Source organism: Amblyomma mixtum, chromosome 8, assembly GCF_055824585.1.
Source record: "Amblyomma mixtum isolate Tamu chromosome 8, ASM5582458v1, whole genome shotgun sequence".
In the NCBI taxonomy this organism is placed as follows: domain Eukaryota; kingdom Metazoa; phylum Arthropoda; class Arachnida; order Ixodida; family Ixodidae; genus Amblyomma; species Amblyomma mixtum.
Genome location: NC_143019.1, coordinates 127,181,365 through 127,208,661, shown reverse-complemented (window position 1 = coordinate 127,208,661; position 27,297 = coordinate 127,181,365). Strand labels below are relative to the sequence as shown.

At 44.5% G+C, this 27,297-nt stretch overlaps 1 protein-coding gene across 1 annotated transcript in view; it reads left to right on the top strand.

Moving 5' to 3' along the window:
- Positions 1-27,297, top strand: part of LOC149334263 (cytochrome P450 4c3-like) — a 64,108-nt gene that overhangs the window by 13,462 nt on the left and 23,349 nt on the right. The window contains exons 2-7 of the mRNA XM_089555099.1: positions 2,407-2,695; positions 8,656-8,768; positions 11,421-11,506; positions 14,688-14,881; positions 19,950-20,019; positions 22,372-22,498. Coding sequence (XP_089411225.1) covers positions 2,422-2,695; positions 8,656-8,768; positions 11,421-11,506; positions 14,688-14,881; positions 19,950-20,019; positions 22,372-22,498 — 864 coding nt within the window. The 5' untranslated portion in view covers positions 2,407-2,421. The remainder of the gene's footprint in view (positions 1-2,406; positions 2,696-8,655; positions 8,769-11,420; positions 11,507-14,687; positions 14,882-19,949; positions 20,020-22,371; positions 22,499-27,297) is intronic.

Here is a 27,297-nt window from a genome sequence, read left to right as displayed (position 1 = left end):
GTGCGCACTCACTACGGCAAAACAATTAGACAATATTACGTGCCAGCTATCTTTAACAAATTACCACACGATTTATTTTCTTTAAACACCCGCAAAAAACTCTGTGTTGCTGTTCAAGCGTTAGAGAATCTTTAACATGTACTAAAATCTTATCAGTGCTTTTCCATACTGTTCTGTGCCAATTTTTTTGTTCTTCATATTTTCACCTTGTAATTTCTTTTGCTTGTGGTGGAGCTGTGATGTAGCGCGAAGATTGCCGCGGCTGGCGGTCGTCGCCGCCCATGTCCACTCGTGGCTTCGGCGCTTCCATTTTATGTATGTTCGGTTTATACTGAATAAAGAATATTATTATTATTATTATTAATATTTTCTCCCTGCTCCAGTCTTCGCAAAGAATATCTCACCAACTTGCAAAAAACGTTTACACTTCTTTATATTATTTTTTGCAGTCGTTTCTCGTCGCGCACATGGACAGAACATGCATTTCGTCTGTACTTCGCGGCACGGTTTTACTTCCGGCCTATAATGACGTAGCCCACCTAGCAAGATCCGCTCTTGATATCATCTGCTAAAAAGCCGCACCGATTATTGTCTTGCCGCTCGCGAGTAGTAGCGTCACATCTTCGCTTAAATGCCGGATTTCAAGAAAATAGCTTACAGTTAAGAGGGGCTAAACGATAAAAAGCGACTAAAACTGTGAGGGACACTATAGTGAACGGTTGGGGAAATTTCGACCGCCTGGGGTTCTTCAATGGGCACGGGCATCGCACAGTACACGGGCCTCTAGAATTTCACCACAGTCGAAATTCGATCACCCCGGCCGTTAACGAACTCGCCTGCTACGGGTCAGCAGCCGAGCGCCATAACCAGTGAGCAACCGCGACGGCCTGGAATTCAAGAAAAAGATAACCGCAAGTAATAAACCACCTAAATTTCCTGCGCTGTTCATGTTGCGCCAAATGTGTAGCGCTTTTAAATTTGTGCTTGATTCACTGTGCATGCATATTAAGCGGCTCTTTTGTTTTCCTAGAAGATTTAGAAGCCTTCAATATTAGCCGAATTTTACTGCGCTGTAATCGTCCACATAATGAATCTGTCGTTTTCTTTTTATATTTCCTAAATGAAGACCGTAAGTGATCAGGTATGTCCACAAATTATGGACAAGCGCATTGTTCAACGGGAAGTTGTTTATCAACAGAATACTTTCTTGTATCTTAAGATACCACTATAGAAACGTTGGCTTTCATTTTTGCTATCAACTTTTTTCCTGCGTGAAAAACTTTGCCTATTGGTTGCCTATGGCAATATTAAGTACTCTATGCTAACGACGGAAAAACTTTGAAAAGAAAGAAAGAATGGGCATTTTTTTCTAATATTTCCATACCGATACCTTACAGTATTGCACAGTTGCCTCATAGTTAAGTCCAAGAATCATGGAATTACACAGAGATAATAACCATTAAACGAGTTTTTCAACGGTTTCGCATTACGGGATAAACAGAGTAATGATCAGACCGGCGGTGATAACGTCTGCCCATTTGATGGTGACACCCTTTGCATAGTTTAACAGACGTTTTATCATGGCAACGAAGCACATCTTAGAAACTTTCCTGGCATCTGCCGGATCCATTCATATTAAAGAAAGCTGCGTAAAGCACAGCGGACTTCGTGAAGGTGTGGTCGTGCATGAGCTCTCGGTGTGCGACCGAGTGGTGTGGCCCTAACTTTAATTAGGGTGTGGGCCTAACTCTGTGAGCCCTGATGGCGAGTGGATGTGGTTTCAGCAGCTGCACATTTGTTGTTTGTTGCTTGTCTTGATGCTTGTGCTCCTGTCGTCTATTCATTTGTCTACGTTGCATGGTGATCACAGACACCCGTGTAGACGCCGCGAGTTCGGTGCTAAGATAGGCATTGCGCCACTCACAAAAAGAGGAGTAAAATTTTCGAAAAAACAGAATAGCTCACTTCTGGTAAGGAGTGAAATGCGAGATTCTATCTGTTTTCAATCAATTTGCATGTATTATTGTTTCATTTCATAAAATGATTGGCAACCGCAGGCAGGGCACTGCGTGCAGTTGAGCTAGTTGCTACTGCATCTCTGAAAAAAAAGGAAACACAGAGCGGACGAAAGAAGGAAGAAACACAACAAGCGCTGCATGACGGTTTTATAAAAACAGGGCAAGTCGTACTTAGAGCGGAGAAATGCGCGAACACAAAAAAAAAACAAAAAGGAAAGAAATCAGTCAGACCTGTCCGGAAATTGCATGGCCACCCATCGATCGTCCTGCAAGTAATAACACTAAATTGACGAGGCTCTAAGAACCCGATTTTTATCACCACATTTATTTCAAACACATTAAAAAATGTTCACTCACTCAAACTCTTTTCCGTGCATTCTATTTGCAGCTTTTATTTGCTACGATGCCGGGTCTCTCCGTGGGCGACGTCGGGAACCTGTTATCTCCAGGATGCTGGGCTCAAGCGGCGATTGCCCTCGCCAGGGTCTCAGCACTCACGCTGGCAAGCGTCACGGTACTCGCCATCGTCCTTCTGTGGGCTGCACGGAAGATCCACTCGAAGACTGTGAAGCAGCTGAGCGACGTGCCACAGATCCGGCAGCACTTTCCTTTCCAACATATATGGATCATGACGAGTGCCTGCAATCAGCCGAGCTTCCCCGTCGGATTCAGCACCCGTGAGTTGCCGCTGTGCTAACGGCTGCTTTTACCAACGCCATGTCGGTGTGCTAGAAGCTGATCATTTTGTATCACATTTGCTAAACGCAGCATACAGGTGGCCTGTTGACCAGGCGCATTTCAATGAATGCCTCATTATAACAACACGGAGAAAGACGAGGCATACTATCCCCACTGTTTGCATGTAGTGGAATATAAGGATCGTTAAAGATCCCGAGGTATGCGAAATCATGCCAGGTCCGTCTACTGTTCCACCTTGTTTTCTCTTTGCTGTCACTCTTGCCTGTCATCATTCCCTGACTGCGTGGTTTAGGTGCCCACTGAGAGCTCAGGCAGCTACTGCACCATTGATCAAGTTTTCTAAAAGCCAATTTTCTGTTGAAACTACATGCTTGTTTCAAATATTATCTCTGCAAAACTGAAAATTATGCTAGTTTTGAAGTGTACGCCCGTAAAGAATAGTTCAATGCCACGCCTCCCCTGATTTTGTTTAATATCCCCACAGAATACTTTGCCTGTTACTAGCACTCCTTTCTGAAGAGATTGCACAAGTGTTCTGTAACGAAAAAAAAACGTCTTATTTCAAGACTTACAACTGTGATATTGTCATCAAACTGTTGGCAGTCAACCTGTCTAAATATTAGCTTTGGAGCAGATTAATCCAATAGCGTGAACACTGCCTGCATGTGTAGAGAAACACAAAAAAACTAAGGCGGTCATTGTCGTAGTAGCACTCGTCATACAGCGATGAGAAAAGCACTGATCTTATCTACCGCACTTACGGGCTTAATGAACGCAGGTTTTGTTCCCGCGAAAATTATGAAAATTGACAACGCTCTTTATTTGCGCTAGGTAAATCATTCAGAATAATTTTGAAGGGGAAATTACGAGAAAGAAAAAGTAGAGGATATAAATGCTTCATCCGATATTACACGCCTTTTGAAGTGAAGAAAGCGCATTCTTTAACGTGGCTTCCGTGTGGGAAAGCGTAGTTAACAACATCTATTTTAAACGTGCTCGTAAAACACGTGCAGCGGGCCATAATGCTCTCCAACAACAGCGCAACTAGATTTGATTCACGCGTAACTCACATGCTTAAGAGTGTGAAGCCCAGTTGCAAAAAGTTATCAAGATCCTTAAACTTGCTGAAAAAACAAACTCCTTGCGACTATCTGGTGCTTCTACTTATTCTCGGATTCCTCACAGAATATTGTCATTCAGTGTTCGTCTCGTGGGGTGTGGTTAAGTTGTTTTGACATTTAAGCGTTGGCATTTAATTGAATTTCGTTGTTCATTCGGCGTTCAGAAAAGGTCGCTTGCTACTGTTCATTATTATGATCAGCTGTAAAGAATGGGTTGCGTTTATTACGCGAATTAAATGAAAATTTCACTTTTTACTACCTAATAAAGTAGTCTGTCTGTTCCGTAAAAAGTCCCATTCATTACGCCAATGAATACATTATAGTGTTTCGTTAAATGGTGTGGAGGGGAAGGTCTACTGCCAAAAGCTCATTTCATGCAACTAACAACGTGTTTTCGTTAGCACAAGCTACGAGCCACCTTTCAGTCACGGGCGTGCGTCGGCTTCAGATCTTCTGCGACCTGTCACACCTCTCTAGGGACAACCGGGCGCACAAAAGCGATTTGTGCAGCATGAGCCATTTTTCTTTTTTAAACAAAAGAGAAACTGGATAGTAATGAAATACTGGACCACTGGACGAGAAATGCTTGCCTTTGTCTGCTCACCCTGATGAGCTTATCAGGGGCATAAATTTTTGTGCGCGAAAAAACGTGCACGCTGAAAAGGAAAGCCGTGTTTCAGCTGAAATGAATCCGCAAGACGGGCTGGGTACTTATGCTGATGACGCGCTCAGTGGCTATCTTGGGATGGGAGTATCTGGAACATGACCGGTACGGTAGTTGGGCGATTACGCAGGAAAACCAAATGCAGGTCATCGTCCTGGTGCAGCGGCTTTCTGTAAGTGTCACTCAGAAGGCCGGAAATGCTAAGCATTTGCCACAGACTGTAGTCTCCATTACCCTATGGGCAGAAAATTTTGCAGCGTTCTGCACTGTGGGATATAAAAGGGTGTTTGAAAACGTTTCCTGTCAGGTTACATCGGATTCCAACAAACGGCTGCAGACGACTGTAATTACAGCGATAGGGCTGCTAGAGCTTGAAAAGGTATTATGCCCGAATGCATCACTGTAGTGACTTGCGCAGGTGTTCAGGAACATGAAATCAGTACATAATAGAGTGCTATAGAGGATGAGCGAGTACGCGTTGAAAGCTGTGAAGAGTGCCATATGACTGTAGATATCTGCAGTCGTTCCGAAATTCATTACACCAGTACATCGCAAATGAAAAGTACGTCATCGCTATTGACGCATCTTACATTGCACAATGGCAAGCGTCCTGGAAGTTTTTTGCGCTCCCTCCCATCGAGGCCCCGCTTGCTGGCACGAAGACAAGTCACAGCCGCGCCATCGTTACCAGCCCAGTACGTGCAAATCGCGCATGACACTTCATATGCCAAGCGGCAGAACGCTCCGTTTTCAACTCCATTATGTTTTTACTGCAACGCGTTTTCTGTGCCGTCTTAAAGACGTGTTAACTTAATATTGAGAAAGAACGCTGGCAGATATAGCGTAATGTTCTGGTTGTGCCTGTGGCATAAAGGGTCGCATCCTTATGTCATAAAAAATATTGAATGGTTTGTCATACGCATTGTTTGCCGTATCCTTACGCCATTCTGGTTATCAGTGACGCCGCTCATTCGCTAGCCTAAGTCACCTTAGACTCGCCCTGGTACTGTTCAATGCGTTGTTGTGGATTCTCGCTTTCCTTGCGATCTCTTCTTCGGATAGTGTAAATAGATTACTTGTATATTGTAGCTCTCTCCCCCTATCCTCTCTGCCGGTCCCCTCACCTCTCATTTCTCCAGTCTCCCTACAGTCCCTTTATTTCCGCTGTCCCAGCTGCCCGTAGCGATGGCAGGTACCAGGGCTAGGAAATTGTTTCTTTTCTTTTACGATTAATATTATTTTTAAATAAACAACTGCTACTACTCGTTCCTCGCATCCTAAGAAACAACCTTTGATTCTGTTCAAACCTGAAGTGTGTTCGTTGTCATCGGTTCAGTGACCGCACCACTGGCGTGTCCATCGATCGCGTGTTGTACGCCGCTGACGTACCCGCCGTACTTCGCCGTTCGAGAAATTTCAGTCTGAGTTGCCTGGCGTCCCCAAAACCTGCAAGTTTAAAACAGCTTGCTAAGACGCGGTGACAATTTATGAGGTCATGCATGGTTAATTGCGGGACACGCAGCGCGAAGGTAACATACGTGGTTAGGACACTGCACATACGAGCGCTGGTGGCTCACAAGTCGAATGTTGCTGGCCGAGCGCCTGTAGGCTAGAGGGATTTTGAGCACATGCTATCTGACACATCACTCGTCTTTCTTCAACTACCACGAGAAAGACCGAAATTACTACAAAGGAGGCGGCAAATATCTTTCTCGCCTTTCCTATAGGTTGAGTACGGTGATTGCGGCGGGCAGGCTGTCTTCGATAATTGCACCGTAACACATATCTATGACTTTATTCAAAACCTTTCGGGCCGCCGCGGTGGCTCAGTGGCTATGGTGCTCGGCTGCTGGCCCGAAAGACGCGGGTTCGATCCCGGCCGCGGCGGTTGAATTTCTTTGGAGGAGAAATTCGAGGCCCGTGTACTGTGCGATGTCAGTGCACGTTAAAGAACCCCAGGAGGTCGAAATTTCCGGAGCCCTCCACTACGGCGTCTCTCATAGCCTCAGTCGCTTTGGGACGTTAAACCCCATAAAGCAACCAAACCATCAAAACCTTTCAGAGCAAATAACTCTTTATCACGGTCGATATCGTCCGGGCCTAATCAGTATACCTTTAGACGGTGGTGGCGAGGCAGTTACGATGTAAGAAGGGTTGAGGGTGCTTTTATTCCTTACGTTATGAACGAAATGGCTCCAGGCGAAAAAGTCAAAGCGAGTAACTTGAAAGCGCCTGGGGCCCTGTGGCACAGCGACTGTTCACTTGGGGCGTGGAGGCAGAATCAGCCCTTAAAATATTTCCCCAGCAATTTCGTCCTCTTTGAATGATATTTTAAAAACGAATTCTATCTGATGCCCCTGCGCTTTATTCAAACTTTATTCAAGTTGGGCAGGGAAATTTAAACCAAAAACCGAAACCAAAGCTATAATAGCTTACGCTGAATAGTGCGCTAAGCCGGTAAGCTCACTCCACAAACGTTTTACTTTATCCATTGATAAAACGTTAAAGCTCCCTGGAGAGACTGTCTGAGGCGCTCTTGTGGCGTCTGGGAGTCAAGTACGTTCAGACCACGCTCAGCCTGTCATACCGCAGTCAACACGATGTAAGTTCGAAGGCCGACCACTGACGCAACTGTAGGCACTACATCGTGAAGTCAGTGTGGCCGAGTTATATAAAGAACAGGCGTGGCCATTTCAGCACAACATGAGCGCTTATGTTTGCTTTGCGAGCCTGCTTTGGGAGCCGTTATTGTACTCCTGCACGTGTTTTCCATGCGCATTGCTCAGATCCAAAAGCCAGAGAAAAATTCCTTCCGCAGAGAGCACCCACTATTTCTAGCGGGTCCAAGGACGACACGCAATCAATGTCTCTGCTTGTCATAGAGGGTCCAGTCCGGTTTTATACATTGGTAAAAATCGTCTTTTGGTACGGAAGACAGGTCGGTTCGTGTGGATGAGGTGAAAGTACGGGGAAGAGAAAAACTTACTGCAAGATTGCAATACTCGGCAATGCATAATTACAGCGTAGCTTTTGGTCATTTATTTCATTTAATCGCTTTGATATTTGTTAAGTTTTCACCATGATGGCGCTCCGTTGGAGCCGCGACGATTCTAACGAGGGGATCTAGACGGCCCAGCCTCTATCTTATCGTGGAGGGGAGGTACTCAGCCATATCCTTCTAATTCATGTGTTCTTGTAAGCGGGGTAGCACATAAGACTAAGCTTGAACCCTTCGTCGCCCTTATCAGAGAGTCTAAGCGCGCCGCTAGCATGCCCTTGTGCAGCATATTTTGGCGAGCAACCTTAGTTAGAGCTTTTATTTTCGTACTTAGCAACGGTGTGGAGGCTTGCCAAGCGCAGGGTTGTAACACATGAACCTCTTCACAGCTGCGAAATCTGAGAGTGAATAGTGCCTATGCGTAGAAGAGAGCGTATTATGAGTCACAAATTAAGAAACTTGTCGCACTACCATAATAAAACGAATACTATGTCTGTCTATTCCGCGACCTTCTCAGTAGTACTATGCACTAGCTATCTGCTTACCTGTGTTCAAGATAATGACGTTCGTTAAATGTATTAAAATGCTCTTGTATCATCTTCAATGTTACACCCTGATTCAGTCAGACTCTTATTTTTCACTATATTCTTCTTATCTTTTGCTGTTTTGAGCAGTCCTCTTCTGGCGGCTATTTTCCCTATTCTCTGTCGTCTACCCAGAATAGCATTTTGGCGGCTTAAACTCAGGGGCTAATGTTGAAATCTTGCAATTTCTTTGGAGCTTTGATATGCCATTTTTGTACGAGTCTGTAACGATCATAAAAAATTAGTCATCAAATTTAGTCTTTTGCCTTCCTTCGTCCATGTAAAGTTTACTCTTAAGTAATAAAGGCTATAGAAAAACTGATGATAAACTACGCATTTTTCCAAATAAAAAAATATTCGTATAAAAGGAGAAGCTGTTGTGCTCTGTTCGCTTGGCTTTAATTTCTAGTTATTTCCATGGACTTATTTGGCGATTCTTCATTTCTCTATGAGTGCCCGTTCGGTTGAGCACAAGGATTCACCATAAACTATTACCAACTAGCCCGGCTAACAATACTGCCACGGCACTCGCCAGTACGCTAACTACATTTCTGTTCCGTTTCCTTTTCAGTGGTGTTTTCTGCAATCTCAGGACTTCATGCCACTTTTCAAAAACATGGACGATATCTAATGTACATTGGCTTCACGCCTTGGTTTGATGTCTATAAGGCGGAGTACGTCGAGGTAATATACTCTTTTAACATGCATGTACATGGCTGAGTCTGGCTTCGCGTTACCTTTCTTCGAGATACGCTGTGCATTATACGCGGCGCAGTAACAAGAATTTTCTTTTCTTCTAGTACTGAGAAAATGACTGTCATATATCCACATATGGCGGCAAGCGATTTAAGTGACAGAAGCTTGAAACTCCGAGACGGAAGTAGAGCCTCATGACCGCTAAGATTAAGACAACACTTGTATTCGCAAAGCGCACCATACATAAACCTTGTCTTCTTTTCCAGGGTTTTATGGCTTCTCCCGCTTTAACTACCTTCTTCATGTACCAATAAACTTCACCCTCCGTAGCACTTAATGATGCGATATTCTTCAACGGAAAAGCAGCGCAACAAAGCAGGGTGGCGTAAAAGACAACCGCTCATTTTCTCGCTCCTTTCGAATGTATCCGAGTGCTTGTGAGAGCAATAAATATTGACTAAAGAAATATAAAAAAGATAGGCATCCCACATGGTGAATACGGGACAAATAAGACCAAACGTCCATATGCTTGTTGCGTCCCGTGGAAAGCCTACTAACGTAATATAAATGTGCGCTTTCCCCGAGTTTGATTGATGGCGTGCTGACACATTTGCCATCGCGGCATATATGCTCACACGCTCATACGGTCAATGATAAAACTCTTTATTGAGCTAACTCGTGCTCGCGGCCAGGAACAACTCGGCACCGTAATAGAAGCAAATATTTTCGGGGGTTGTAAAAGGTCACAATTGCCGCCGCTTTCAGTTTACTCGGTTTAAAGACGATGGAATATTTTACAGATAACGCACTTAAATCACCCATCACAGTATCGAATCATAGTTGCTAATAAGCGTGGTTACAACGTGGATAGGGCGGCGACCTGCAGGTGGCTATGAAGAGTGAGTGAACATTTATTGGTGAGTATGGTGGCTGGAGCGCATGTGGGTGCGCCCTCTGTCCAGGGCTGCCGAGGTTACTGCCGACCTTCTGACGATGAAGAAGATGGCAAAACAGGGACAGTGAAGCATTCCGGTAACATCCCGCAAACCAGAACATATAGAACAAGACTTGGTTTCTGGGAGCGCCTGTCCTTTTAACACATTTTACGAATACCTTTAAAGAAATAAGTACCACTAGGTTCGAACGGAATTAGTTGCTTACGCGAGTTTAAAGACGTTGACATCTCGTCAGAAAGGCAATCGGATACATGATACACCCGTTCATGTTGAAAGAATTCGCCTCGTAATGCGAAAGCATTAAATTTACCATTAGCGCCAAAGCTGCCGTCCGCCGTCTACCGCCGACCATGGCACGAAAATCAGACGATATCTGAACACTTTCTGACACTGCACCGGAATCTCACTTCTGTGCCTCGCCATCTTGGTCAATGGATCTTCGCATTACCACTATGCATTTCTTCGAAATGTGAACAAAGATTTTCGCCCACCATGGTCCTACTCTTGGCAGTGCCTGCATCATCATTATATGTCAACATGCGCAGAGTACTGTGCATCTGGTCTCCTGGTTGTCGACACAGCGCAGTCAAGCTATAAACAGGCCTCGCAGTCCCTGGGCATGGCAGAATCGGAAGCATGCGGAACATTTATCTGTTCATCTACCTTGTGCAGTTCCACATATAATGCTTGTGCATTCTCGCACGTAAGCGGTCCCTTACGTGTTTCTACAGAATTTTAATTTTTTTCAGCTTAAGCCGCTACTTCTATAATTGTGCCAGACGTGAAATACAGTACCGAGGTGACTGCCAGTCTTATATTCATAAGTGTCACATTATAATGTGGGGCTAAAATTCATCAGCCTGAGGTATCGACAATAGATAAGAGAATAAAATCCTCATTGGGATTTTATTCAGTTATCTTATCTCCATTGTGTTCGTTGCCAGTTTTCTGACGGTATTAAATTTCGGTGTGGGCAGGTCACTATTTCCCTCATTAATTTTTATTGCCAATCCAAATTACTTTATTATGCATCAATAATACAATTAAAAAATTAAGGAGAGATAGCCAAGTGGTTGGAAGCGATATCCAAGGACGCTTGCAGTTGCGCAGCGAAAAACATGTTTAATAACGCTGCAGACATTTGAAAATTTTTCCTGCATACTTCATTTTCACTAGTTCTACAGGGCTATAGATGGGGGGGGGGGGGGGGCAAAATGTGCGTACAAAGAGAGACTAAGATGTAGACGTAAAAAAAAATTCTGGCATTAAAACCATGCCAACGAGTACCTAGGTGAATTTTCAAACTTTGGGGGACCTTATGTAAAGCCTTGGTAGAAACTAAAGATTCCAGGGTGTTTCCTTCAAAAACGTGAAATGGGGGTTTTGTAGCCTCGGGCGATATACAATGTTCCCGACTGGCTATGAAGAATTCCTCTGAACATGAAAAATTTGGACCCCATGATGGGGTGTCACGAGCTGTGCAGCGTGCCCTATATTGATGCCCCTTGAAATATATAGTTTTAGCCGAGAGTGAACATGAATGCAACCAACACTTCGCAGCAACCGTTTGGCTCTTGTTCCCCAAAGTTTGCAGGGAAGGTCGTGCTCACCAAAATAGTGATCGACCTTTCCGGAAGCAGAGCGGTTACATTCAGCAGTGCTAATGTTGGATGCCGTGTTCCAGGAGGTTTTGTCAAGTAACAAGATTCTGACGAAAGGACAAGAATACCAGTTACTACACAGTTGGCTGGGAACAGGACTACTGACCAGGTAAGGCTCAGTGCCTGCGAAGGATTCAGATCACGTTGCGTTTCAAATGCATCCTTCATTTTATTAGTTCTAATTGCTTGATCGGCGAATAAATATATTTTCAAATGTACACAAACGACAGTGTAAATACTGATTAATGATCTTAAGTTTGAATAGTTAAAACTAGTGCGCTTTCGCTAGGAAGAATAAGCAAAAATTTCATTGAGGTAAGTCTGTCTTTACGCAATATGTGCAGGTGTTTCATTTATTTAGTCATTTGCTATACATAGCGACCACTGCCCAATGAATCAGGAGGGGGCTACAACAATTTCTTCAGCAAGAGATGATCAAATATTTCTTGATCCGGAGATTAGGCAATCAATGCAGGAAAACAGTTTTACTGGTGTGTTGTGAGGGCAAATTGGGATTTTTGATAAAGTTGGGTTCTGCCGAAATATGGGCCCAAACCTAAGAGGGGTTGAATCTACGTGGTTTTTGGGGCGCATAAATCATGCAAGTATCACGTCACAAGTGTTGTTCCTTGTGTTAGCGCATATAAAAATTCGGGAAACACTTAAGCTCAGCCTTACGAGTATGATCTCATATTTCAATGGTGTCTTCAGCGGCATCAGGTACTCTTACATATCACTTCGTAGACAAGAACCCTTTTCTTTAAACTTCTCTGTTTTGTATTACTTTATTTTTTTAAAGGCCTATATTATGTTATTGTCTTCATTTTAATTTTTATTTGCCACAAGGCACGCTAGGCTTCCGTTTACATAAGTCGAACGAACGTTGCTGAATGTTGGAGTGGTAGTGCAACGGGCTCCATTTTTCTTTTTAGTGCAAGTGCTTTCATTTCTGTAGAAACACTGCGTAACGTTGGTGGATTGGCGTCATGGCCCTGTAGACCAATTAGGAATTCGGTGGTGAAGTCATCACTCTTGTACAGTGTGATCGTTGTGGGTTTTGAATTACCCGCGCAAAGTCACACGGCGCTCTTCGATCATAACAGCTAAGAAACTCCGCGCTAAATAGTGACTAGCCCCAGAAGTCAGTTTTAGAGTGCTTCCGGATGGTGGCGCTATTTTGAAGCGGTCAATGGAATTTATTCCTCTGACTGTCATAACTATAGCTCTCTGTAAGTGCATCTTTTTCACTGATTTTGTTGCCTGGTGGTCGTGCATTTACTAGCAATCTCGAACCATGAAACTTGAACACTGTTAACATTATTTACCGCCAGTTCCGCGATCCTGAGACCGCTATTTTTGATACACCGACCCTATGGGAAGTTTCGCATCTGGTAAAATCAAAAAGCTCTTAGGTGATATGGTTGTGACGTCAATATCTTCTGGACCAATCCATGTTTTCTCTACACAACGCCGCCGCCGGTTTTCCGTGCAATGCGACGACCCTTTATGCCGTCACGTTAAAAGGATCTCTACCTGCCAACTTGACGGCGCACTTGGAGGGGTTCCAAGTTAAGCAGTTCAAGGTGATAAAATGGACCAGTATACAGCTAGTGAATTTGACAGGAAGATGGTGGATGTCCAATAGATGTGCATTGTCATTGTTATAATAAGGGTCTCATATTGTGCAAGCCTATTTGAGAAAGAATAGAGCTAGAGAACCAGATGCTTTGAGCTTAACGGTTAAAGTTTACACTTATACTCGTAATTTACCATCAACTAACGACGTCAACTAACGTCTACAGCGCTTAGGCAAAGAGCATTAGCACACTCAAGGCCCCCTCTGATAGTTCAGAATATGGTATTGCGTTTCCCGACAGCAAATCAGCTCACGGCAGCAGTTTTTAGGTGCGCAGTGGAACACCCGCAGCGCCCCGTATGAACTCCACGTTTGCCTATCAGCACTCCCAGAACTTCGCAGATCGCAAGAAGTTACTTTCGGATTGCCGGATTGAACGCACAGGGCAACAGTCAGAACGATGGTTTCCCGATGAAAGCGATAACTTCGGTTTGTTAGAATTGTCGAAGAAGTTTGGAAGGCACAGCTGACCACGCTGGGGATGCCTGCTACTTAGTCTTGCCTTTCTGAGCTGGGATATAGGGGCTCTCTGCTATTGCGGCGAGGGCTCGTCGCCACTGGGGTATCAGTTTCTAAAGCTGGCATCGTCACTTCATCGGACGCGGTTGTTGGGACGCGCGTCTCTTCTTTCGATCATTGTTCTCCTATCTCTTTCAACTCTCCTCTCTCTTCGTGTGGCAGTAATCGTGGCTCTGCTGGAGTCAGGGGACAGGCCCGCGCACTTTCCTTCAATGGCAACAACAACACCTTGCGGTCCAAGGAAGTGACGCCCATGCTCATTTCAGAACTACTGCTGTGACCGATGGTCTACTTGTTCTGCAAAGCTTTGCAGGACCCAGTTGGACCAACAGGGACACGTTCGAAGGTGAAAGTGTCCCAGAGTGAGATCATATAATTACGCGATAATTGTTAGGTCTTCCAGGCTTGATTTTTAGCTATACAAGGTTTTTGAAGAAAGACTTTCAGAAATTCTCAAAAACAAGTTTTTTTGGGTAAAAATGCGGCTTTTTCAGCTTAGCATTAGCTGTGTCGGCGGACACCAAAAAACAGGTGACTGTCTTAAGTAGTACACTGGGGAACAAATTATTAACAATGTACTTTTTACCTATTAGGGTTAGGCGGCTTGTTGCAACTAGAGATTTGTAGCGGGTCATTAATTATTGCTGCATGACTTTTTAGAATTTCGAAAACGTGATTACCCTTTGCGCTGTGGCTCGACAAAATTTGGCTTTTTTGACTAGTTTGTGCACTGTAAAGGTTGCTCTGCCTGCATGCTTTCTGAAAGTGCTTGTATTTTGGCGCGATTTAGCCAGATTTTATCTTTCCGCAGCGCCGAGAATAATCGTGTTTTCGAAATTCTACCAGCTTATATGCCTATTACTAACGACCGATTACAAATTTCTATTTGCAACCAGTTGCCTAGCTACGAGACATTAGTTAACGACCTTACTACTTAAGGATATTTAGCGGCTTTCAGGTGCCCGCCTAGACTGGTAATACTAAGTCCCAAAAGCCTCACTTTTGCAACAAAAATTAATTGTTTAAAATTACTTAAAGTGCTCCCTAAAACCCCTGGCACAAGATTTCTCGTTATGTAACTACATCCAAAGCCTTAATAGTGTTAACTTTTTCTATCACCTTTGCTTATTTTCAGCACTGCAGAAAAATGGCGTTCCAGGAGGCGCCTCTTGACGCCATCGTTCCACTTCCGAATCTTAGAGGACTTCATGCCCACCATAAACTCCGAGTCCATGGTACTCGCCACGAAACTGGACAAGCTATCCCGCGCGAACAAGACGTTTAACTTCGTGCCTCTCGTCACTTTATGCACACTGGACATCATATGCAGTAAGTCGCCTCGCGTGGAAGTTGTTGTATTCTTCGTAATAATGTCGATCTCCTGCATATGCCTTGCCTACAGAACCATGACAGCTTCGCCTGAAAATCACGTTTTTGCAGATAGATTCACTGCCTGTCAATTATTTGTATTCGATACGCCATTAAACCAATGACTTAAATACCTAAACGACAAATCAGTCAATAAAACATACAAATCAGTATTCTATCCTTGTATTTCAGATGAGTGGGGCACAGTCAAAAAGCAAAAAAATTGAGGTTTGCATTTGCGACGCTCCTTCTCGTAGACCCCGCCACGGTGGCTCAGTGGTTACGGCGCTCGGCTGCTGACCCGAAAGACGCGGGTTCGCTCCCGGCCACGGCGGCCGAATTTCGATGAAGGCGAAGTTCTAGAGGCCCGTGTACTGTGAGATGACAGTGCACGTTAAAGAACCCCAGGCGGTCGAAATTTCCGGAGCCCTTCACCACGGCGTCCCTCATCGCCTGAGTCGCTGTAGGACGTTAAACCCCAATAAACCAAACCAGACCTTCTCGAAGACTGCTTGAGATGCAGGAGGAATTGCCTGAATCAATTTATATAAATGTACGAGGTCTGTTAGAAAAGTATCCGACTTAATTTTTTTTAGAACACCTGATGGATATGAAACAAGCGCGCTTGCATCAGCCGACCTTGAACCTTCATGCGCATGCATGAATTTTTTCCCGCCCGCCGATAGCGTCAGTCGCTGGGACGCAGCGTTTGAGTGAGGCAGTGCGCAGTGCTGTCGTCGGTTTTTTATTCCAAGGAAAATGGCGGAGCGACAGGAGCTGCCTTACTGCATCAAATTTTGCCAGAAACTGGACGACAGCCAAGTGGAAACCGTTCGGAATATTCAGTAAGGCTGTCGGTGAAGATGCTATGAGCAGCACACAAATTAAAAAGTGGTACAATTGGTTTAAAGACGGCCGCACATCGGTGGAGAGCGAGCCACGCTCCGGTCGGCCATCAACGTGCCCAAATGACCAGGTCATTGCCGAAGTGAACGCTGTGGTGATGCGCGACCGTCGTGTGACTATCCGAGAAATTGAGGAAGAGGTGGACATCAGCAATTTTTCTGCACATTCCATTATCGCCGAAGATTTGGCCATGAAGAGAGTTGCGGCGAAATTCGTGCCGAAGCTGCTCACGGTGGACCAAAAGCAGCTTAAGCAGCTTCGTGTTGAAGTCTCACAGAACATGCTGAATTCCACAAACAGTGACCCCGACTTCATCAACACCATATTCACTAGTGACGAGTCTTGGGTGTACGGGCACGACCCGGAAACCAAATCCCAGTCGTCTTAGTGGAAGCATGCCACGTCGCCAAGACCAAAGAAGGCCCGCCAAGAGCGCAGCAATGTCAGAGTGATGTTGACTGCTTTCTTTGACTCCCTCTGTGTGGCACACCACGAGTACGCACCCTACAGGGTCAAACAATGGCCAAAGAGTACTACACGGATGTTCTCCGTCACCTACATGGTGCTGTGTGGCTCAAGAGACCGGAGTTGAGGTCAACAGGAAATTAGCGCATTCATCACGACAATGCTCCTGCACATTCCTCGCACTTGATTCGGACTTTTTGGCGAAAAACCAGACTTCTGTACTTCAACAGACTCCTTGCTCTCCTGATATCGTCCCCTGCGGCTTCTGGCTGTTTTCCAAAATCAAGAGGCCATTGGAACGAGCGCGATTTCAGACAACAGAGGACATTATGGCTGCAGCGACAGCTGAGCTAAACTCCATTCCGAAAAGGGCCTTTTCGGAATACTTCCAACAATGGCAGCACCGCTGGGAGAAGTATGTGGAGTCCCAAAGAGACTACTTTGAAGGTGATTAGGTTTCCAACGCTCCAGTTATACAAGTTTTTTTTCTTCGGCCAAAGGTCGGATACTTTTCTAACAGACCTCGTATATTGATTACACATCAATTGGCTTAAAATTTCTTAGTTCCGAGAATAATACAGGATTGGCAAAGAACACGTTGAGAATAGAAAATTTTGGGAAAGTTGGCTTTATTTGTTTTTGTTAAGGAGGTCAAATCTAGAAACCGAGATGGAGTGAAAATATGCGTCAATAGCATTAGATGCCTGCTTGTTTCCTCCCCGAAACGATCAAAAGTAAAGAAGCGACGTAACGGCGGCAAAATGTCCGTGCAAAGCTATTTTGAAAAAAAAAATCACCAGATCCCGGTGAAGAAATATCAGAATGAACCAAATGTACTCTTAAGATCCATGCTATAAACTTGTACCTCATAGCTCTGACTGTTTGGGATGTGGTTTCAGTTCTTTTCTCGCCATCACTAACTTCTCAACCGCTGGGACGGATATCAATAGATCGGCAGATCATGATTCCGTTCTCTGAACGGTGCAGTCCCTCATGGATGGATGGGTGGATGGATGAATGTTATGCGCGGGCCCTTTGAAACGGGTGGTCGCATGTGTCTCCAAGCTCCGTATTCTCTTTTTTACCTTGGTCAACAAATCTTTCAAATTTAACGAGAATCGCTATAAATTTCCCATTTCTCTTTACTTATCAGTAGTATTGATTCGTGTAAGATTTGTTTTTAGTCCTAAACTTTTATTCTTACGTCACCGCCATATTTTGGAGCAGCTAAGCCTCTCATCGCATCTTGCTAACGTCTACCGCAGATTTATTTTTATTAGCCTTGTTATATTACACGGTTGGAAGGGTTTATTTTTGGGATGTATTGCAGCGAACCCTAAAGAAAGAATTACCACTAAACCCGTATGGCATTCGGTACTTATCTGTAGAAAATGAGGATGGGGTACCGTTTGACTTAATGCTGATAGGTCTCTACTGTATATGGCGCTCCAGAATGGCAGGCTACCATTGTGACAAAGACGCAAGACCTGCTACTTTCGGGAAAACATGGACTGGTTTCTGGCCGCCCAGAGAGCCGCTGTGGAGCCTCCAGAGTGGCTCTCGAGACAGAAGCCGCTGTGCAATTTGCGTGAATTTTAATCTGACGAAGCCAGATTCATGCTGGCTGACCACGACAGTGTCACGTGCATGTACATAGAGTTTAGTGTCTTTTGTTGATTGTTTGTTTTGTTGAATGTTATGCGTCAAAGCCCGGCAGTAAAGAAAAAATTAGCTTTTTAGCTCGAAATCATAGTGCCTCGTGTAGTGTGACTGTGCCTGTATCGACATCTTGATGGATACTGCCGCAAACTACTAAAATAAGCTGTTTTTGAGGATTTAACATGCACTGCACTGTCAGGAGTGGATGAATGGTTAAAATATAACAGCGTATACTTGGAAATGCAACGGGGGTGATGGCGGTTTCCACCACGCTCAGCTTATTTTTTTGCACTCGGTTAAACATAATTGTATCACTTATAAATTCACCGTTTTTTAAAGTGAAATACTTAATCCTGAACCAGTAACGTTACGTCACTGCCTTGCTTTCCAGCCAGAAAACTTCCAATCGTTTTTGCTAAATTCTACCAGAGATTCATCCACGTGGCCTTCGTTATCTCCAAACCCTAAGGGCTCTGGAACCTTGACTGGGCCTGTATTGAAATTTGGATTGGTACCGCCACATTCTAGTATAAGATGTTGAATTGTTTGTACTGATTTACCACATACTTAGGGTGCCACCTTCTTGGTTAAATTTGTTTTCTAACTTCTCTTTCTGAAGCACCTTCTAGCTTCAAGGAGTAGGGCGCTGCCTCTTACCTGATCTTCATCATAATCATTTTTTGTTCCTTAAGGGCTCCTAGTTGATGTAGTAGATAAGATGGGGGAGCAAGAATCAAGAGTACAATACTATCACACAGCAAAAAACGGCCAACATAAATTATGACAGGGCAGTTCAAAACGGAGGGGTGAGCACTTATTGTTACACCGTGGACATCCTGCGGTACAGGTCAGATCAAAATGGTGCTCATAGTACGGATAACGGGGGTATAAGTAACTCGGAAAAAAAGATGTTCATAAGAGTACAGCCTTTGATTATTCGGGTCATGCTCAGTTGCCATGGATTCTGGAAGCTGATTATGCAACCCTATGCAGCTCTGAAAGATTTGAAATTGCAGTGCAGTTGTATTCGAACACCGTGTTTGAAGAGGAGTGTATTATTACATAATGAACGCGAGCATTCTACCGCACAAAAATGACCTTAAGCTTCCTAGCATTCGGTTTTGTAATGTATATAATGTTAGAGAAAAAGCAATTGCAGGGGGAAGGAATAGTGTTTTAGTTTTTGAGCTGCGCATTTTTTTCTGCAGAAATCAACTTTCCAGAACATGGGGATATTGTCTGAACTACGCCCAAAAATGTTCTGTACCAGCTGATGAAGAGTCGCTCTAAGTGGCATGTGAAACATGTCAGATAACTTGAATAGCATTGAGGTATCAGGGGATAGAAAACTCGTGCATTTATCTGGGTTCTTGTTGGGGTGGATTAGTCCATTCTGAAAAAAAAAGCGCACAATTAGCTTCACGTAAAAAAGTAAACAGCTAAACATGACTAAAGAAATCAGTGTAAGCACGTCATCAAATTTGATCAGTATCTTGTTTAATTATTTTTGTTGCAAGAACATTACGCTAATATATTGCATTTATAGTATTTAGTAGCGTATAACAACATATATCTGTTTTGGAGCGAAAGCTTCACTCTCCGAGTGGCAACATTCAAGGCCAACGAGAATTGACTTTCAACTTGAGCCAGGCTTCACACGCCACGCATCCTACCACGTGACTGGTCACAGCTCGAGGCGAGTTCCGCCTGCGCCGCGTCGCTCGCCTCTCCGCTGCGTAGAGCCTCCGTGTGCACGTGACTTCACCACGTGATTGATTAGCTGTGTACTGCGTGCGCCTTGCTGCGCTCGCTTTAGTCGGAGCCGTCGGGTGCTTGACTCTCCGGAGCGATGGAGGCAATCATTCTGTCCTCTCATTACGTATAACTGCGTTAAAGTCCAGCAATTTTTTTTTTCAGTGTTGGCGCGTACCGAGAAATAATTCAATTTTGCAGTGCTATGCATAGTAATCAGTATTATGCTGTTGCCTCTCGTTTACAGAGACAATTATGGGAACGACAATATCTGCGCAGACCAACGAACATAGCCCTTACGTAGCAGCAGTGAATAGGTAAGTCGTATACGCAAATCGCGTAAAGTTGGCTGCAGAATAACACATGGAGGGCCCTATCTCAAACTGCAGCAGAGTCACAAATAGAAATTAGACGCAATAGTAAGAGTAGCTATCAAGAAGGAGCTTGGACTCCTCTCCAAGACGTGCACTGATCGCCTTTTCCACCAGGGAATGCATAACACGCCGGAAGGGCTACTCGAAGCTCACCAAACAAGTAAAATCATGCGGCCATCAACGATCAAGGTTGGTAGACGAGTCGTTGAGGATCTGTCCATAGCGCTGCCACCTACGACAGAAAACAGAGGGAACATTCCCAAAGACTTGAGAAATGAACGACTAGTTACACCAGTACCACAAAACATGCATCTCGAGCACACTGAAGGGACAAGAGAAGCCCGAGCTATAGAGAATCACTACGGTAGCAAATATGGCACATATTACGTAGACGCGGCGGCCCCTACGCAGGAGGGCATCTGCACCGTCGCGATAATACACGAGGGGAAGCAGGTGGGCAAAGTTGGGTTGGTCGAGGAAGTGGCGATAGCGCTGGCAGCCACTCCGACGCCACACACATAATTCCTGATCCTTAACATGCCTGTCGAAATTATATAAGAAGAATAGCGCCGCTTGCCAGTAGAATTTTGGCAAACGCGAAACATAGCCTCAATCCATAGAAGAAAACAATTGCTATGGGTGCCCGGACACCAGAGGTTAGAAGGGAACGAAGCTGCGCACACAGCCGCACGAGCGTCTCTCCCCCAGAGTTCCACTGCATTCCCAGACTCTTTCGGGACTCCTGTACTGAATCCGCTTGCTACTTATGCGGACATCAAAGCATACGTGCGCCTTCCTAGGCAGACGTTTCAAGAGCTCACCAAGGCCCTGAATAGAACTGTGGAACGACACCTGAGAATGCTGCAAACGGGGTGATTTCTGAGCCCCGAGATTTTAAAACACATAGACCCGACTTTTTCGGTGTACTGTAAGTTTTCTCTCTGACAAGTGGGCAAACGCATAATATATGGTGCAGGCTGGCCAGAAAAATCCGGCAATAAAGAGAATAAATCAGCCAATGCTTGAGGGCTCGGAAGCGACCCTGCTCAACTGCTTGGACCTGGATTCCCAGAGGGCTCTGGTTCAAAGAGCGCAGGCAGCGGCTACTGCCAATGGTGTCCTGTAATAAGAACTACCACCCTAGGAAGGGAGCGGTGAAACCTCCTCTCTCCCTTAAAGCCCACTCCAGTGCATCCATTAAAGTTTTTATTACCATCACCTTTACAAACACCGTTGTCGTGTGCCCCTAGTGCACCATACCATACGCATGACCGGACGAAAAGAAGGTTTGGCGTTGTCTATTTTTCTTTGCCCTCGTTCGCTTATTGCTGGCGAGAAGGAAGACTTTCGTAAAGTACTGCTGGCAAAGCACTCTTAAGTCGTGGCTGACGAACTGAAGCCCTGTGCTAAGGTACCCGCCAGCTGGACTCGATGTCGGATACTCTCGAGAGGAAATAAATCTTTTCACTTACTTATCTGCGATTCGGGTGGCGCTTCGTATTTATGTGCTGTCAAAAGAGGAATGGTAATGTCGTTTCTTGCGATTCTTGTGGTTGGTAGCCAGAGGTCATACTAGCAGGTTCATTTTTCGCACAAACGTATCTCTGTTCGCCTAAACAAATATTCATTAGTCGACTACAATCTCCCAACAAGTTAACAACCCATACACTGGGCACGTTATAGACCTCCGCCGTACTATTAACGAAGGTCGTTGCTGAAACTGATGTTTATTATACATACGCAACACCTAGAGGAAGGTAACACCGAGTAGAATAATGCTGCCTGATAGCTGATGAAATGAAATTCTTTCGCGTCGTATTTGCGATTTCAATACACTGAAGGCATGCCATCAGTTTACTTCGTTGAAAGACGTTGATGTGTGCTCAGTCATGCTGTGAAACCGGCTCGGGGCTGTGAAAGGGAAATGCCTCTTCTGTGAGTGAAACCGTGAACGTAACACGAATGAAAACTCGGCATTTTTCTCTCCCCAGTCCAAATCTGAATGCAAAGCACTGCCGTCAGTGCCAGAATTTTGAAATGTTTTTAGAACTTCCCTTCTGCTAATCATGCAGGATATGATAGGCATATTTAAGCTGATATGGCCGTCATAAAGCGAGCTTCTTTTATTACGGTGTTTTCAGAGTACCCTTTCTTTCATGGCGACTTCTCTTTATAAAAAGAAGGAACCATTTACCATGGCAACCGGTCATAGCACCCAGCGCCGCACTGTATCCTCGCGCTTTTAACCCTCCCTATGCATATTTAATTCGTAACGCCCACCTCCCTCTCTTTCAGGGTAGGCGAGCTGTTCGTGGAACGTGTCTTTAGGCCCCTACTTCATGTGGACTTCTTATACGGGCTGACCTCCATGGGCAGGGAACACCGCAAGTGCCTCCACACGCTGCATTCCTTCACGCGCAAGGTACGCAGTGCTCTCGCACAGGAATAAAATCTATGCGAAGGCGCACAGAAGAATGCAATCCTGCAATTTTTGTGCGTGTTAAATGGTTATCTTTTTTGCTAAAAAGCGCATTCAATTTGAAGTAGTTTGGGTAGTCTTTTAGGGAGCAGGAATACGCCTAACCTTTACAATCACACTTGAAGGGGACTTGTAGCTCTCGTATTTAGGCGTAGTAACGCCGCCGGACTTTCCAGGTGAGCATTAGAAGCATAAATGCTACTTATTTCTCTATGATCTACCTGTTTATAAGCGGGAATGGCGTACCGTACTGCGTTATATTTGTACTATGTTCTTTCTACAAGAAAAACATATCTGAACGCATATAAACTTCGACTGTATGGTTTAAGAGAGCTTTTATTTACTCTTTACGCCGTGGGATCCGAACAAACGACCTCCCAATTACGCGAATGATGGCTCTTTTTATAAGCGCCTTGATTATTAACCGACGTCGCAATATAAATCAGTAGTCATTGACATGCTAGAAAGGCTCCAGATAGTTGGAAAAATTAAAGATAAAACGCCCCAGTCTCCAGTTCCACTTAATCTAATTGCCGATAGATTTTACTTATTACCGAAAATACAAAAGGTGAATAACCCAGGCCCATTGCGTCCTGTGTGGAACAGTTACTGAAAATATTTAATGTTATGTGGATTCCTTCATTTACAATATTTCCCCGGAGTTTTCTTCTTTCATTAAGGATATCACTGACCTCCTTTCTGATTTGAAGCACCTTATTTTCTTGCAAGTCGCGCTTTTTGTAACCTTAGATATGGCCTCACTGTTTGGACATATACCTCATATGGATAATGTTCAGTCCGTAATGACCGCCTATGATGAGCACTGCCGTCAAAAATGCATCGAGAGCTCAACAATTTTGAATTTAATGCAACCCAGTAAGTTCAGGTTAGCGGAACTTCAACGGGAACATAAATGCGACCTAATTATGCTAATATCTTCATGGGTTGCCTAGAAACCAAATTTCTTGAGGGCCGTCCTTTAAAACCGGTCTTTTACACACGCTTTATTCGTGATATTTTTAAGTACTGTCACGTAGTGGTGACTGCAGTCCGGAGATCAGGAAGACAGAGAACATTGCTTCTAAATAGAACACTTTATTTCGGCTGACTTGCGCCTTACTTCTATCTTAATCTTACGAATTTGTATTTCACACCAGTGTTTACCCAAGAACCCGCACACAACATTCCTATATTACCCATTGCAACTGCCTGATCTGTGGCAACGGGTAATACAGGAATATTGTGTGTGGGTTCTTGGGTAAATACTGACGTGGAATACGAATTCGTAAGATTATACCTCTCATCTTCTGTGACATGAAAGACATCTTCATTTGGCAAGGAAATATTCTGTAAACGATTTTTGCCAGGAGTGACCAAGTTCCATAACTTTTTTGGGTTAACGCGGATGATATCTTCGAGGTCATGGCGAAAAAATATCATTTTGTAGCTTCGTAGTAACCTTATGTATTCCTTCAGACACTTGCTGTAGCTTTGCCAACTTTAGCAGACGCTTGAACTTTGGCGGTACGGAATAGGCGTTTTGTTTTTGTTTGCTAAGCGTCTTAGAGATTTATTATAACAGGGTTTGTTCGAATCGCTGCGAGCACGGACGATAGGGACATATCTTTCGATGAGCGACAGGACTTTGTGCTTGCAGAGTAGCCAGTTATGTGCAATGGACCTGTTAGATGCTGGCGGCAGGAAGAAGAGGAAAAAGTTTTTCAAATATGTGTTAATAGCCCGGAAATCAGCTTCGTTGTAATCTCGAATGTATTTGGTGGTAGGCTGGCGGATAGTAATAGCAGCAGCGAAGCTGAAGGTTGATATTTTGTTATTACTGAAGCCATTAATGCATGATGGTGCCTGAATTAACTCTGCAGTTGAACAAAAAACGAAATGAAGAAAGTTATCGCCACGAGTAGGCATTTTAACTGTTTGAGCAAGGTTAAACATCAGGGCGAAATCAAGTAAATCTTTCGACTGACAGGAAGACGTCGATAAGGTTTCGCAGTCAATATAAGGAAGGTTAAAGACACCACAAAGTAAGTAGTTAGCGTGAAGAAAGTGAGAGTGCAGTTCCAGTGAAACGAAGTAGAGTTCGTAAACAAAAGAACTGTCACTTTTAGGCGTCCGGTAAAAGGTGATCATTATATTCTTATTTACGAGGGAGGATATTTCAAGGCAAAATATTTCATGCTGACCGTTAATTTCTACGGCTGATGAATGCAAGCTTTCTTTAACAAGAACCAAAATGACACCGCCCTTCCGGCCCACTCTTTCACACATGTAAACAGTAAAAGACGTGTCGCAAAGTTCGTCATGCAGGATGTTTAACGCCAACCATGACTGAGTAAAAACAGCCATATCTGTTGAAGTATCTTCTAGTACCACTTCTACGGCTTCCTTTCTGGAGAGATAACTGCGGATATATGTTAAAAGAAAGATAATGGGCTGATTACTCGGCACGCCTTCGCGGGAGCTAAGAAGCTTTGGTGACGGGAATCCAGCGGGGGGCATGAGGTGTAGAGTGGTGCCTATATTTCAAGTTCTATCACAGAATAAGACACAGCGTCGTAAGTGTATTGCCTATTGTCCATTACCAGTTGTCAAAAAGAATTTTGAATGTAGAATTCGTGGTATGAGCATGCTCGCAAGACCTTTTCCGTGCGTATCGGAAGCTCGCTGAATAATCTCCTCTAATGCAAAAATTTGTAGCTGTTGTGTTTCGGTACGGATGGCTGATTGGACTTAAAAGTGAGCAAATATAACGATGTTTGGACTTTTCTTGCCTGCCTTGTAATGACTCATGCGGTGGGCTCGCTCAATATCGGCGGCGTGGGCTGAGATTCCAAGCTCTTTTGAGCACAAAGAAATAAGAAGTTCTTCGGATCGGGTCCAAGTTTCGCCGTCTGCATCCGGAATTTCAAAAAGATTAGGTTCGATCTACGAAGGCAGTTATCAGCGTCGTTGCATTTATCGACTAGATGTTTGATTTCTGATGAAAGCTTGGAAATGGGAGTACTCGCATTCGCATTCCCAAAATGTTTTCCAAAGTGTACACACATGGTTTATGGTTTGGTTTATGGGGTTTAACGTCCCAAAGCGACTAAGGCTATGAGAGACGCCGTAGTGGAGGGATCCGGAAATTTCGACCACCTGGGGTTCTTTAACGTGCACTGACATCGCACAGTACACGATCCTCTAGAATTTCTCCTCCAAAGAAATTCTAGCCGCCGCGGCCGGGATCGAACCCGCGTCTGTTGGGTCAGCAGCCGAGCACCATAACCGCTGAGCCACCGCGGCGGCAAAGTGTACACACATGTTTACAGTCAGCTAACAAGGTTTACCATGTTGGTCTGTGTGCTCCGAACTCATGACAACTCGGCTAATATGGTACTCTGAGATTCTTCTAGACATGATGTAGCTTCTTAATAGATTCGAGGTATGCAGGAGGTCCGTGATTCAGCTTTATATCACCTGAGGGGACAAGCAATAGGACAACAACGTACCCATTCAAACAAAGGAAACATGAGAGACGCAGCGTTTTGCGGCAGCAGACAAGTATTTCGAGGGTCCACGAGACCGCAACCAGGAATGGATTATTAGGGCGAAAGCCTTTCTTGGCTGTGTCGACGATTTCGTGTGCGCAAAACGTGTCCGCGGCAGCAGTGGCGGGGAACTGCAGAGATATCGTCTAAAAATGGTTCTAATCTAAGGGGGTGATGTGAGGATGCCAGGTAAACAAGTTGGTGCCAATCGGATCATTAGTTAATTAATTAGAGCCAAGAAAACGACCATAAGTGGGCGCGGTCAGGGCGCGAGTGGCGCAAAATTTGGATCACCGGAAGTGCGTACCACGTGTCGCCTCCACGTGACCTTCCATGTGATTGGCCCACGTGACCGGAAAAGTGGACGAAGCCAAGGCGCGGCGCGAAATTTGAATATCTGAAATGAATACCGAGGTGAAACGATGGGGGCTTTGGAGTTAATCGAAATTTAATATATAATAACAATTTATGCAAGCGCCAGTATTAAATGAAGATGAACTAAGGTGCATTAGAGTGAATTAAACTGAATTAATTGTAATTTAAAGTGTATTAATGTGGGTATAATGGACTTGATGATAAATTGCAATCAATTAAAGGTGAATAGAGGGAATCACAATAAAATTAAGTGTGAATCAAATGAATCAATTTTGAATTAAATTTATTCAGTGTGAACGAAGTGGATTAATTCCGGATTAATGGTATGATGTTTGTTAATTAAGTGAATTAAGTGCGAATGGAATGAATTGTGAATAAAATGGGAATTAATTAAGAGAGTGAGGTGCATTAATTGTGGTTTAAGGTGAATTATGTTATTCGATTGTCCGACGCGACGTCACAATGAACATAGAGGCAAAGAGGAGTAACTAGAGGCAAGCAGGAGCAATTAGAGGCGGCTGTGAGATGTCAGTGCTTTCGAATTACTCCAATGCGGTTTCCGTGGTGCCCTCTAACGTTTTTGTGCTCACGGATGCGGAGTGCGGTAAGTAACAAAAGGCCGATTCATACGACGGTCCGTTCCCCCGCGGCCCGCGCATTACGTGTTCGTGCGCCACATTGAGAGGCGAGGCGCGCTCACCAGGCAGCGGGCCGACAGCGCATGTCTCAACGTGGTGACGCATGAACACGTAGTGCGCGGGCCGCAGGCGAACGGACCGTCGTGTGAATCGGCCTTAACCTGCACGAGAAGAGGGGTAT